Genomic DNA, 15,398 nt, shown 5'->3' with positions numbered 1-15,398 from the left:
AAAGGATGAAAATAGCTGTGGTGAACACAAAGTTAAAAAATAGGAGGGAATATAGGGTGAGGTATAAGAGTGGAGGAATGACTGATCATTTCTTCCTGACTGGCAGCTCCATCTTCAACATCCTGTTGCTAAGTATGGAAGACAATGAATGTGGAAACATCAGTCGTCATACAGTTTTTGTGCTTTTGGACATATATTCTGGTCATTTACTTTTATGTGCTGTTATCTGAAATAAAACTGAATTAGTCTGATATATCAGCTTGTAAAGAGATTGTGAGGAAAGAACCACTGTGAGTTTTGGTGTTGAAGAAATGCCAGTTGAAATTGAACTCATGTAATACCACTTTTTAATGGATTTTAAATGCTATTTCTATAGAACCCTTGTGCTTAAACTGAGCACTCAAAGCACATTTTCCTATAAGCCTCAGTCACCCAAGCAGACATCAGACATTCATTCAAGGATTTTTCTCTATACCTAAGCACTTTGTCTAATCTTCATGCACATTCCGATAGATGGCAACTTGGGATTTAGTGGTTTCCTTAAGGACACTTCGACATATAGACTGGAGTAGCCGGGGAACTGATCCATCAACCTTCAGTTTGATAGATGACCCATTCTACTGGTATAGTGAGTCAATGCAACTTTTATTTAAACACTCAAAAGAACATTTGTCTATTTCTGGGACCAGCACTCCAATACAGGAAGTCTGGATCCGCTCTCTAACTAATCCTAATCTCTGATCCTATGAGTATTACCCAGTCGGCAATACAGAGCTTAAATGGGGCAGATGGTTGAGGGGACTCGCCCAGTTCTAATTGCCTCAAAAGTCATCCATGTGTCTACCCTGCCTCCACAGATAAAAACCAGACTCTGAGTAGTTTTACATGCCCGGTCAGTATCTTACCAGCCACACCAATTCCGACAACTGCCCTGTAGATTAGTGCACTTGGTAACAAACTGTGTTAAATATAACAGGTTGGAAAACTAAGCCCCAAGGGTCAGTTACTTTTAAAGGGCTGGAGTAACCTGTACGAGTTATTTATACTAATGCAGATTAATACTCAGGTTTTAACCTTTACTGTTTCACAAAGGGTTAAAAAGGGAATGTCCACTCCTTAGATTTTTTTTTATTAGAACAATTTAGCAAGAACAAAGCAAAGGGGGAATCAAATCATCTGAATTATACTTATCTAATGAACCTACTCTGAGCTAATGCTAACTTTTGTCTGATCTTTGTGAGGAGAAAAGTTGGAGAGAACAGGCACATCCAGATCTGAAGTTGTGCTTATCTCTGTGCTCTGTGAAGTCCTCTTGATTCTATAATATAACACGGCAAAAATGAGCAGAGGAAAAGGCAAAAAATACAAGACCGATTTGCAGGTTAATAGTTTGGGCAGCTGTTAAATCCTCTGGCATCTCTGCAGCACTTTTCGGCCGTGAACATCTTACAAAGGGCAGAAATCTTTATCTCATCTGCACAAGATTTTTATACCCAGTCATCCCTTCTCTTTCTGGACATTACATTTTCTGAGATGACATCTGGCCTCACCCACTCTGACATCCATAGACTGTTGTTGACTACTAATCACCCGGTGTCCAGTCACACCTTATCATCCTCTCTCTGACTTTTCCACATGCATGATTTAAAGCAAAGTTTAAACTTTAAAATCACTTAATTACATTTTCTTCTTTGCTGTGTTATTCTTTGTGTTGAAAATTCTATTACATATGAACATTCAATCAAATATAAATACAATTCAGTTCATGTTTCATTCAGTTTATGCAATTTTATTTCAATTAGCTTATTCTCATATGTACATCCATTTTAGTAAATCCCTTTTTAATTCAAATACAAAGGAATACTTTCTCTCACTTCAAACTCAGTGTTTATTGATCACACTATACTCAGTACAATTTCTTTTATCAAATCAGTCATGTTAAAATCAGATATTCTTTTAGATCCGTGGCTCTTCAGCTTTGCTCCCTCACCCACTCACTCCAAAGTCAGACTCTCAGTGTGACAGAGGCCTGTCATTAGAACCATTATTTTCCAAGGTCCAAACTGGATCATGTCTACATAATCCAGACATTAGAACAGTTTTAATTACTCAAACTGCATTTCTCATGCAGCACATTAATCAGACTTATGCTTTTATTATATCTTTGATTAAGAATAAGGATGATTTACTATATTTTTCAAAAGCACATATAGAAAAAAAGTCTGTTGCAGCACTCTGCATCACTTTTAACATATAAGGCTGGATGTTAAAGACCTTTTACCCTCAGATGTGATGAGAAGCTGGGAGGACTTCAATCTCTCTCTGTCCCCAAATGGCATCTGGGAAAAGGCAAAGCCTCTTGAAGAAATGGGTACAGGGTTAAACATTAATACAAATCAAAGTTTAACTTCATCCAACTTCAGTTAATGTGATGTTAGATAAGCTATAGGAAAATTAATGGTTAAGCTAGAGCTCTGTGCGGAGGTCTTGAGCCACTGCACAGTTCATCATATTTTACTTCCAAGAAGTTACCTTATTGTAATTTTTAAAGTGGTCCTGTGAAATAGTTTTCCATCATTTAGAGTGTTTCACTGGACACTGGCTGCTTGTCATTTTCAGTCAAGTCCTTGTACCTTACAGTTTTCAGACACATGTTTTGTTTGTTTGTTTGTTAAGTCACTTAGGACCATTAAAAAAAATCAACAGCAGATTTTCAAAGTAATCTGAAAAAGGAAAAAGATTTGCACAGGAACTAAGAGGTGAATCTAACCCTATAGTTTATCCATATGCTGTTACTGACTCCTCATCAGAAATGGTCTCAGTGGCAAGGTGACTGTCTTGACGAAGGGAAACAAGGAATAAGAAAGTTCAGTCCGTGTTAAGAATAAAGGTAGTCATATGAAATATTGACTTTAAAGTTCATTAGAACTTGTACAAACTCTGTTTTTGCAATATTGCAGAATAAAGTCCTGTACTGTACACTCACTCCAGCCCAGCAGGTGGCGGAAATAAGTCCAATTATACGAGGTTAATCGCCGCACAGAAGAATGAAAAGAAGAGAAACGGCGCCCTCTAAAGGCGTGTCAAGTATGTCGCTTAATGAGGCCGGTCCTCCTTAAATGTTTGTGACAAACATGGCGTTGTGCGGTATTGGGGGGGAAAGTGACACGTCCTGCCTCGCCCTGAATAAATACTGAGTCGATGCTGCCAACCTCTGTATGGCACGGAGGGAAGTTCCCTGTCAAAAGTACACAGACACGCACTCTTAGCCAGCATCAAAAGTCCAATGTTCAGCACCGCCTGCTCGCCTTTTTATTTTTCCGCCGCCGCTGCACTGAACACCCAGACTGCACCAGGACTCACAGCTGGCTGAGTTTGCGGCGATAGAGGAGGTCCGGATTGACTTCAAAAAGAAAGTTAGGCCGGGGTACCGCAGTCATGTCTGGACAAAACACATTTGTCAGCCCGTTTCACAGACCCCAGTGTTTGGCTGCTGCAGCTCCCGCGGGGAAAGCCAAACTTACCCATCCCGGCAAGGCCATTTTAGCAGGTAAGAAAGTTGATGTGGGACTGAGCAGAGGCCGCCCTGCAACTTGTTTCGAAGTTTCAACAGTGAGCCTTTAATTGCAGGTGGGATCAGAGCATAGCAGTAATCACTTCCTAGTGTCTCCGGCAAACATCTGCTGCTCAGCCTCTGTGTTATCACTATTATTATCTTCTTTTTATCTTTTCAGGCTAAAGTGTTTGCTTGTTTCTCTTTTTGTTGTAGAAAACCTGACATTTGGTAGATTTGGTCTGTTCAGCCAAAACATTTAGCAATTTGGTAAATGATAAACTTAAAATAAGTCTGCCTCTTTATGACCCAGGATCCAGGAAAGGGGGTTTTGCACACGTCTTACTATTTTGCTAAGTATTATACTGTTGTACAAGTACAGCATGGTTATTTTGAGAAGTTAGCAGTCCACCCTTTATAGTCGACTGCAGCAGGCTTATCTGTGAACACCATAATCAGGAAATAGCGGGTAGATAAACATATCTGAAGTTTTCAAGTGTCTTAAAAAATAATGTCAGAGTTCAACATTAAACCAGGATTCAGTCTGAATAGGAGCAATAATTACAGCAAGCAAACTCTGATGTGGTAAGAACATAATTTAAAGTATTTCTAAACAGAGGAATAATTATGGCCTCTAAGACATGAACAGAAGGTCCATGTGAGTCTGCTGTGGTACAAAACACTTACCTGCCTGCACAGAGCACCTGCTGTGACAAACCCTGCTCCTCAGCTTGGGGCCAGAGGAGCTGGTATGATCTGGGACTTGTAGACTCTAGCATTCAGACAGCTGAGTGAAATGAACTCTGGTGTCCTGCAGGTTTCACGGGTCAGTCAGTGACATACACATATTTTGCACAGCTCAGTGTGTACTAACTAGAGGACAGTCAACATTGCAACATTGTTAGCATGCACACACATGCTCCAGTTTTACTAAGCTTATTTTTTAACATTAGGATCTGGTTGTATGCCAGATATCAATTAAGCTTGGTCCTAGATTATAAATGTCAAGTGGAGCTTTCTGTTGAACTTTGCTTTTAGGTCCAGCTTTAATCCATTTTTGTGAAACTTGTTATAAAAGTTCAAAGATAAAGCCGCACATGTCCGTGTGATTTTTCTCTGTGTCACAGTCAGCAGTTCAGTGGGTGTTTTCTGCTGATGTGCTGGCTGTGTATGGTGTCCTCAAAGGCCCAGCTCTCCATGTTCCCTATAATGAGCCACAGTGACAAAGCACATTGCTCTCTCACCCTTTGCATGCATTCTCCAACATGCCAGCCACAAATATGGTTCTCCTGCTCTCTCTCATTGAATCCTGGCAGAAATGACCACTTGTTGACTAGAAGCACACTAGAAGAGGACTTTATATATCCAACTTTGTGTATAATGGGAATAATCTGGCTGTATCAAAAGTACTGTAAAACACACTATTAATAACCCAGTATATATGTGATGTACATAGATGGAGCTATTGTTGAGGCATTTTTGCCAAGAAATCCCATTTTTCTGTTGGCACTGAAATGCCATCTTCTACTTTTTTTTCTTTTCTTTTTTTTTTTAAGGTGTAGTTTGACAGTTTGACTCACTGCATTTTTCCAAACATACAGCTTTCATATAGCTTTCATGTGAAAGTTGAAGTTCTTATTCACTTGGATAGTGTTTGGCAAGTGTGAATGGGAGATTATCCACACACCATGTGATGTCACAGACTATGTAAAAGATGTACATGGCCACTTTTATGTCACTCACTGGTTAACACAGCATTAAGATGAAGCAATTAGCCTGGCTTGTTCAAAGATATTAGAATTACTATATGTTGCTATTACCTCATAAGCTTACTGGCACAATATGCGCTCTTATCCTGCTAGTATGAAGTAAAAAAAAAAAAAAAAAGTAAATGTAAATTAAATACTTATGTATGATTTTTTTTTTTTTTTTTTCTGAAAAAGTACAGGTCATGTTAATAACCTTTTACACCAGTAATATCTTGGGTCTGTTTTACATTCCTTCCTACTGTAACATTTCCAAAAGATACTACTAAATATTGCTGTTCTAATGTTTCCTAAGGAACCACGTGCCTTCTCTTTATAGAAATAATTTTTGTTATTGTTGCAAGTAATTTTAAAAAGGAAAAAGTAGTTTCAGAATTCCTGCTCGGCATGTCTGTACATGCTGGACTTAATAAACCAGTTCTGTATCTTTTTCCAGCTTCAATATGGGGAACGAGCTGCAGGTACTACTCAGCTGCGTCTTGATGCAGACTGTTTTTTTTTTGTTTTGTTTTGTTTTTTTCTATTTAGACAGAATTATGCCTGGGTGTGTCATAAATGGCACCGTTTATGTAATGGGCTGGTAGCCAAAATGCTACCATGTTTGATGTTGTTGTGAAGACAGTGGTTAGTCAGACTGTAATTAAGGGTTTTTTTTTTTTTTTTTCACAAACAGCCCCACTTGCTTGTTTGCGTGTGAGCTAGAATCATTGTTGTGTTGGATTTTTCTGCATGACATTTGTTTGAAAGAATGCATGTTACACAACAACACAGAACTGAACTTGTGAATGAATCCAAAAGTAAACATGAGTGAAAAAGCACATTAAAGCCTTTATTTTCATCCACTGAGTTCTTAGTTTTCCCCATTATTGCCAGATACTCTCAACACATTGAACCCAGAAGCACACTGGCCAAAACAACCTATATTTTGTCTAGCTTTTCCCCTTTTTACCCCACTTTTTACAGTTCTTAATGCTTTGACAGTTTACTACTTGTAATTTAAACTTGTCCCTTCTGGGTAGTCGAGGAACTGGTCCACTGTCACCTTGCTGAATCCATCCTGCTGCACATTAATGTGTATGGAGAGTACACACCCCCTTGAGTTGGAGATGGGCCAAGGGGAGTATCTGTAGTCAGAAAACAACTGAAAAAACAGCTGAGCCAATCAGCTGCAGGATGCTTGTTAGCTGTTCAACTGCAGATCTGTAGCAACCAGGCTTTTAAGGTGGAGCTAGTCTGCACTTGTACATGAATAACTGTATAGCAGGCATCCGTGAAACAGTGCAGTGTAGATGTGGTGAATGCTAATGTGCACCTCACTAACATTTTTGAAAAGCGACTTTTCTTTTCACACTTGCTTTTATTCTACAAGCCGTATCAGATATCCTTCACACCTAACCACACCAAGGTTTTTATCTGTATTCCTTTGAGCTTATTTTAAATGGTCACATGGCTTGCATCTTGTGTGTATTTTATTTAATTGATTTTGTTTTTTAAATTTATTGCATTTTATTTTGTGTGAGCTGCAAAAATAAATCTTTTAGTCTTTTAAATGGCTCGTTTTGACTCTTTTGAAACCAGCATTTTCTTTTTCCCCCCTCCTCCTTGCCCGTTCTTTAGGTGGGATTGCAGGAGGCATAGAGATCTGCATCACCTTCCCAACAGAATATGTTAAAACACAACTGCAGCTAGATGAAAAGGCCAATCCTCCTAAATACAAAGGCATTGGTGAGTCCTTGTTTAATGTTGTCTTTTTCTTTTTTTTTATTTAGTTCTAGCACTTTTGATGATATCACAATTAAAAAAAAAAAAAAAACACATTTAACATACCTTATAATTAGGGGTGCAACGATACACAAAATTCACGGTTCGGTTCGGTTTGATTCTTTGGTGTCACAGTTCGATATTTTTTCGATACAAAAAAAATGTTCATGCCTTTTTAATTTGTCATTTATTAAAATTATAAATATTAATTTTAACTCAAAAGTACAGTTTTTAAATTTAATGTTGCTGAAACAAAAAAGTAATAAAAAAATAAAAATATCTGATTGAGGAATCACTCATCTTTGGAAAAGAGAGTTTATTACAGAGAAATGGCTCTTTCCAAAATAAAAGCTATACTATACGCTTCTTCTGGGCTATATTCTCAGCAGCATATTAAACATATCAGGTCCCCATAAGGAGAATCATGTGCTAACGGCTGTCTAAATGACTCAGGTAAAGTTTGTAGCATGCGTGCTTGTTGTTTTTGTCTGCTTCCACTTGTCTTTGCACTAGGATGCTGTCGGAGTAAATGTGCAGTCATATTCGTTGTGTTCCCACTAGTGCTGTCAGCATTAATCTCGTTGAAATTATGTTAACGCCACAACACTGCAAATCTCCGTTAATGAGCTACCGCCGATCGCCCCGTGTGTGGGGCTAGACGGCCAACACGTTAACGAGCTAACTGCGCTAACACACTAGTTCCCACCCATGTAATTGAGCATTGCGTGGCACATCCAACATACTGTTTTACTTTAGTCCATGACGCGCTTACCTTCAGGGTCATACGTCACATGAAAACCAAAATAGTTCCAAACGCCAGATCTGAATGAGGGTGGGGGAGGTTCAATTTGCCATGTTGCAAGGAGAGCTTCTGTCTCGCTAGCTTCCCCTGCGCTCAGTGAATCTGCGTTCGACTACTCCGCCTAGGCTGCACTGTCGAGCGCAGATCCACTGAGCGCTCAACACAGACAGCATCGTCAGAAGAAAAGTTGATAAAATAAATTAAAAATTTTGTATTGTTCGATACATATGCGTACCGAACCGAAAGCACTGTATCGAACGGTTATCAATACGAGTGTCGTTGCACCCCTACTTATGATGCTTCAGTACTTTATATTACATAAAGTACAGTGCTGATGTAGAGTTAACATTTTTAATAGAACTTATGTGTTGTTATAGTGGCTTCAGAGCATCGGTAACATGGATATCAGTTTAGCAGAGTATCTGTAACTTCACAGAGATAAAACTGGTATCAGTCTTCTTATCTAACTACCATAGAAATCTTTCTGAATCTCTCAATCTATCTCAAAGATTAATTATTTAAACAGAAATCATAGATACTGTTGAAGGAAAAAATCTGAATGAATAATACTTTCAGGATTTCTTTACTTATTAAAATACAAAATTGCAATTCTCAGGTCAGGTAAGGACCTATGTATACGCAGGTATTGACGTTAGGTGGCTAATCTAGATCTGAATGACTGTGGGCGACCCTTACAAGCAGACAACGTGGAGGAGGTGGGCCAAGTTACCATTTCTGTCCTTTGAACTTTGCTCTGCCAGTTTCACAAGACAGTTGATCCCTTAGTAATCAGGCTTTGTACTTATGGCAGTTGACTCCTGTTGGATCTGGGGGAGAATCAAAGCTGCACATGCTGATCTAAATAGCTGAAAAGGATGTTAAACATGGCATAATAATAGATAAAAGTTCAACTCATTGACAAAACAATGATAATGGGCATTCTGGACTGGGCCTTATAATGGCTCAGATGGGTGAGAAAAAACACAACAAAACATCATCTTTAAATTATTGCTCGAGACATACAGTAGACAATACAGAAAATGCGTTTGAAAATGAAAAACCAGAACAAGCAAATAACACCAACACTGTAATAAACACATTTAAAGTTGTTTGCATGAAGATACCGCGACTCGGCTCAATGCAGAATTTCCAATGATGTAAAAACGTATTTGTTTAATGGCTACTTGAAACGGTTAAGGATCAGCTGTACTGGGTGTTAATCATTAATTGTTTAATCATTTATGTTGATTTGAAGTTGTCGCAATCTTTTGGGCTGTTTGCACAGCTCTCCTGACTTACACACCTGGAATAACAAGCATTGTGAGTGCGCAGACATTAGCAAATAGTGTTTGTGTAGTAAATTGATCTTTGCTCATGAACTTTGGCACAAATCGTGCTTGCGTACTGAAACTGAGTACACAGTACAAACCTCGGTACAAAGGACTGTTTGTTGTTTCCATCAAATTCAGTCTTATCTGTTAACAGTTTATTAGAGGTTTTTTTTGTTTTGTTTTTTTTTGTTTTTTTTTAAAATAACTGTGCATATGCACAACTGATCTTTGATACCAGTGGATCAAAGTAAATTTCTTTTTAAAAGCTGCTTCCTTTTGCTTTTTCTCTTGTCATTTATCCTGTTTCCTTCCCTCTGCAGTTGACTGTGTGAAGCAGACAGTGAAAGGTCATGGTGTGAGGGGTCTTTATAGAGGTCTAAGCTCGCTGGTCTATGGCTCTATACCTAAAGCAGCTGTCAGGTACTGCAGCGCCACAAACAAAAAGCAAATGAGCACACTAAACACGTTTTGGAATGTGCACAGTCATCTATTAACTTTACAGCAACTTTTTTCCAACTTAACTTCAGGATTTTTTTCAGGGTTTTTCACTTTGTTTTACAGTGTAGGAATAACATCATGCCATCAAAACTCAAAATAAAAATGTTTCTAATTTTGAAGCAAACTGTAGCTATCACACGATATTATCAAAAGATTTGTCATTGATTTGTATTTGCTTTATGATTAACTGAATATTTGATCAGTTGATTTAAAATTTATAGCCATATGAGTAAATAAAGGTAATTGCTTATTTTTTTATTTGTTCTTAGTTTTGATTGTCACTTGTGAATAATAATTGATGATTTGCCAGGATTTTTTCTCATCCAGACCTAATCTATATTCTCCTCAAGCTTCTTCAGGAGTTTCCTAGTACAGGCCATGGTTGTAGTAAGAAAGGCCAAATGTTAATTCATTAGTTAGTGCAATTCACAATAGGAAAGCCCGAAAGTTGTTACTATTAATGGCTTCTAAGTGAGATGAAATGTATCTCTGAGTTTGTTTAAAAAAATTCTCTCACTTCTACAGATTTGGGATGTTTGAGTTCCTCGGTAATAAGATGCGTGATGAGAGTGGCAAACTAGACAGCAAGCAAGGATTTTTCTGTGGCCTTGGAGCTGGAGTGGCAGAGGCTGTGGTTGTAGTCTGTCCTATGGAAACAATTAAGGTAAAAAAATAAGTTGAACACATCATGTTGTGTGTTTCAATTCAAATATTTTTTATTACGTGTGGTGGAGATACAAATCTCTCTGGGCTTACATCAGGAAGGATATCTGGTGTTTCTATCAAATCAAATCAAATCAAATCAAATAAATGGAACAACCCATTGGTGCAGTCCCTTGTGAATAAGGAAGGAGCCAAATGTAGCTTTTAGTGGAGTAAGTAAACTTACTTGTGTGGTATATGAATCTTGGCATGGTATTACAGTAACATAAAATAACAATATAGAGGAAATGTTGTTAGTTTTAGCCTTTGCCTGGGTAGGTACATTTGTCAGCCTAACCTTGATAAAGTTTCTTTAGACAGGTTCCAAACTAAGTGAAATGACCCAGAAATACCTGTGTGGCAGCCACAAGAAAGGCTAGCTGATTTCTCTAAATGCTGAGAAAAAGTGCTTCAGTGCTCCCTTAATTAGCTCTATTAGGAATAAATACACTTGACCAAGGGATCAGAGTGATGCATTCACAAAGAACATCGACAAAACTGACAGTGGTGCATAATGGTAATGTTAATTATAGGTGCATTTTCCATTTCGTACCATAACTTGCTACATGTATTAAATTTTCAGTAAACAGGCTGTCGAACCCACAGCTGAACTCTAAATTGGATCATTTTCCTCTGGTTAAGATTCCACTGAAAGCATTAACAGGTAGAATGAAAGCTTTCACACTGAATCATCTCCCCAGAGAGTAAACATAAAATGCAATAAATTTGATTTTATAGGTTATATGTTAAATCTTTGGAATGACACAATTATTTTTTTTCATGGTTCTCATTTATATTGATCTGAAGTACAGCACAACGAAATACAGTAAGAATGAGTCAGGGTGAAGTAAGATGTGCATGTATTGTTGTATTATAGCACTTCTAGTCAATCTAACATCTAATTCATATACTAAAATGGAAACTAATAAACTAAAACGGAATCAAACATAAACCTTTTATACGGTTAAAAACTTCAGGCATCAAAATAGAAAATATAAACACAATAAAAACACAAAACTAATATCCCTGGTGCGAACACAATTGGAAAATTAAAGTTATGGGATACTGCAGTCATTTAACAGTTCAGCTTTGTCCTTGCAGGTCAAATTCATCCATGATCAGACATCAGCAAATCCAAAGTACAGGGGATTTTTCCATGGGGTGAGGGAGATTATTAGATCCCAAGGTAAGAAGGGCTTCAGTTGCATTATACTGCCACCTGTTGTTCCTACCATTTATACACATGTGTTATTTAGATAATTATCCTCCTTATGACTTCTGAGAAGTTCATGAATTCATTTTAGGTGATAAATATGAAAGCTGTAATGAAGGTTGTCATGAAAAAGTGATTATTTTACTGTTGCACTTTTAGGACTAAAGGGGACTTATCAAGGGTTAACAGCCACTGTCCTAAAACAAGGCTCAAACCAGGCCATCCGCTTCTATGTCATGACTTCACTAAGAAACTGGTACAAAGGTAAGGGAGTCAATACATTTGCAACCACTTGATGCAAATAAAAATGCAGTAAAAAAAAAAACAAAAAACTCTTTTTGTTTCTTTTTTTTTTTCTGACGCCTAGGTGATGACCCCAACAAAGCCATTAACCCTTTGATAACTGGACTGTTTGGAGCTATTGCCGGGGCTGCCAGTGTCTTCGGAAACACTCCCCTGGATGTCATTAAGACCAGAATGCAGGTTAGTACCTTAACATATTTCCAGTTTTCCTAGTTTATCCCTTAGCTTTCCAACTAACATGTATATATGCATATTTTCCAACAGGGCCTTGAAGCGCACAAGTACAAAAGCACAGTAGACTGTGCGGTCAAGATCCTGAAGCATGAGGGACCACTGGCGTAAGTTCATGTGCCTGGTTGATATAGTATCTGGGGAAAAATGATTTAAAGGTTTTAAATATATATCTATTTATTCTCACTGTTGGATCTGGCCTTGTTTGAACTGTTAAACTGTCAGTTACCACATTTATATTGGTGAGAACATCATGTAATTTAGTTAGTGACTGCATAGTGTAGTGGTTTACACATCTGCCTAACATACCTGGTTCAAGCCTGGTAGGACACATACATCCTTTGGAGGATGTTTCAGGAAGGGAATCCTATGTGTGTGGTGACTTATCCATCTATCCATTAACCCACTTTATACTATAGACTGAGATTAAGCCTGTTCATTGTAGGAATGATAAAAACAAAGGTGTATTTAAACTCAGAACACATCTGCAGACAATTCAGAATCAAAATGATGTAAGATTTGGATAACCAGAGGAACACAAACTGAAAACTCATCTGTTTATCTTCATTTTGACCATTTTTTTCAAGGTGTTGTGTTATCGTTAATGTCAAAGTTGCTTTAGTTTGACTCACAGGGAAACTTTGTATGGCTCGTCTGTATAGCTTTATAGGTGCTCTGTTTCAGACTAGGTCTACAGCTGCTAATTGATATTTTATCCTCCACTTCATAACTGTTCTTTAAAAAAGTAGTCAGCAGCACAGTAGTGGAGTTGTTAGCACTGTAACGTCACGGGACCGGTTCAAACACTGGTTGGGCTCTTTCTGGGTCGAGTCTGCATGTTCACTCTGTTGTGCCTGCGGGGGTTTCTCCTCTGTACTCCGGCCTTCCCCGTAGTGGCTCAATAATGTAGCAGTTTACACATTTGTCTAACAAGCAAAAGATCCCCAGGAGAGACTAATTCATTTAGGGTCACATCATCAGGTGTAAAAAAAAAAAAAACAAAAAAAAAAAAAACAACTATAATAATAATAATAAAAATATAGCTCTGGCTTCCTCCCACAGTTTAACAGCGCCCATGTTAGGTCAACTTGTGGCTGGACATTGGGTGTGAGGTAGATGAAGTGTGCAAAGTATATTGAATAAACTGTTGTATGGTTAAATGTGACTTATAGTCTGACGTGCTTTGAGTGGTTAGTAGGACTAGAAAAGCACTGTATAATTGCAAGTGCCTTACATTGTCATTACTTCATTACAGTTCTGTAATTTCATAAATATAACAAAAACTAGGGAATGAATAAATGAATATACAAAGCACAAAAATAAAAATAATTTACTGCAGAGTAGCAACATATTATACATTTAAATATTTAAAACTTTAGTTAAGCTGAATTTATACTTATAGGCTCTGTCACCTATGATCTACGGCTTCATATAGATATTTTTGGTCAGAAATGACTAAATTTGGCTTACAGAGTTATTGCCACTAACTTTTTAAAATTATTTTTTATTGACCCTGTAGTATTGTGAAACTCTGATATCATGGTTGCCTAATGTAACATTCACTGTCTGTTACTTCATTAGGTTCTACAAAGGTACTGTGCCTCGGCTGGGTCGGGTGTGTATGGATGTCGCAATAGTCTTCATTATCTACGAGGAAGTTGTGAAACTCCTGAACTTGGTTTGGAAGACGGACTAAAATCAAGTTGTGCTAAATAAGCAGGACTGTCATGACAGGCCAATCTCCTTAAATCCTGTTTCTAGGTTCAAATATCTACCTCCAAGTGATTTTTCAGAAAGAAAGAAAGAAAGGGATTGGTATGTTCTTGATTTATTTATAGCCCAGCAAACAGTAGTTGGAACTATTATCTAGCAGAATCACTGCTTACAGATGCTCTTTTTTTTTTTTAAATTCCACAGAACATTTTTTCACCCTGCTCAATCAGAGAACTGAGAGTGCTCTCAACACAAACAAGGAACTAAAGTTTGTACGTACTGAATCAAAGACAAACCAGTTACTTACCTAATGTAATATATAAACTATAGGTTAAAAAATTATGGGGAGTTGACTCAAATTTATTGAATCAAAAATTTAAACCCCTTTTATATGCAAGTTGTCAGAGAGGTTAGAAACCATTCTGAGGATGTGAAATGCTCCAAAAGCTGCAGGTACATTAAGAACTGCATGGCCGAAGTCAAGATTACAGAGTAATCTGCTTTGTGATTTCTTTTATCCTCTCCATGCACCTTGGAAGCAGGTGAAGTTGTGCCAGAAAATTATTTTTTGCTAAGATTACAGAGTAACCAGTTGTGGAAGATGCAGCATTTCTTTAAATGATAATACACATGTTCACATTATTTAGAAATGCACATTTCCATAAAGAAAGTGTTTGTGGGTAAAGAGGGTTCACTATTAAGTTGCAGAGATGTTTTAAATCAGTTAACTTACTAATGTCACTAAAAGTGCCTACGTGCTGTATAATGAATTTTGTGGTGTTTTGCGAATAAGAATGATTATTTAATGTTGTCACTAAAGACTAGAATAATTTACACATACTACTCTGTTCCAGTCAGTGTCTAATAAGTTCATGTCTTCTATTATCCTTCGAACTGTTAGTTTTTTGTTGTTTTTTTCATTCATTGAGAAATGGTGTTATTAGTGCCTTCCATCTCGTTCCTTTCTCATTAACTTTTAATTGCAGTTTATTTTTATTCTTAACTGTGTAATATTAGTTGCCTTTTCTTTTTTTTAATCAACTGATGACCCAATGTGCCAACTGCTGCTTGAAAATATAATGCCATGCTATTAACTGGAGTTCTAGACACGGAGTCTGGTTGTTTACATGCAATGCCTTTTAAATTAGTTTGCTTATCTTATCTCTTTGTGGAGGAGACACAATGTTTACCACATGTTGCCTTTTTCAGCCTCCCGTTTAACCAGACCCTACAGGAGCATCACACTTTGTCACAGATTTTTAAATATTTCTGGAGTTTTCTTGTTAACAGGTGAATATTCTATGAAAAATCTACCAGGAGTTAAAAGCTGGTATTGTGCCTTCGATCTTCTTAATTCTAATATCAATGCTCAGAAATAAACATGGATCAGACTGTTGGTATGGTCTTTTTTCTTTCAAGCCATCATCCAAATTTCTCCTAACTTTTTGTCAGAATAAGCATTGTATTCTTTGAATGTGTAGGATTAATAATAATAATAGTGCTATTTGTGTTGTACTATATAAAT

The 15,398-nt window shown here is 37.4% G+C and overlaps 1 protein-coding gene across 2 annotated transcripts; it reads left to right on the top strand.

Annotated features, from left to right (window-relative positions):
* Window positions 1–3,091: 3,091 nt before the first annotated feature.
* slc25a1b (slc25a1 solute carrier family 25 member 1b) lies at window positions 3,092–15,302 on the top strand. Of its 2 annotated transcripts, XM_080874697.1 has the most exons (9): window positions 3,092–3,550; window positions 6,937–7,044; window positions 9,534–9,633; window positions 10,237–10,375; window positions 11,515–11,599; window positions 11,786–11,890; window positions 11,994–12,109; window positions 12,194–12,267; window positions 13,742–15,292. In XM_080874697.1, the coding sequence occupies exons 1-9, from the start codon at window positions 3,439–3,441 to the stop codon at window positions 13,854–13,856; spliced, it is 954 nt and encodes a 317-aa protein (XP_080730823.1). In that variant the 5' UTR covers window positions 3,092–3,438; the 3' UTR covers window positions 13,857–15,292. The 2 variants fall into 2 exon arrangements, with proteins under 2 accessions (XP_080730823.1, XP_080730824.1); XM_080874698.1 differs by lacking the exons at window positions 3,092–3,550; window positions 9,534–9,633 and having other exon boundaries at window positions 13,742–15,302.
* The last annotated feature ends 96 nt before the right edge of the window (window positions 15,303–15,398 follow it).

The sequence above is a fragment of the Rhamphochromis sp. 'chilingali' genome (genome assembly GCF_963969265.1).
Source record: "Rhamphochromis sp. 'chilingali' genome assembly, chromosome: 2".
Classification (NCBI taxonomy): domain Eukaryota; kingdom Metazoa; phylum Chordata; class Actinopteri; order Cichliformes; family Cichlidae; genus Rhamphochromis; species Rhamphochromis sp. 'chilingali'.
Note: the sequence above shows the minus strand (reverse complement) of the source record. Positions and strands in the feature narration are given on the sequence as shown.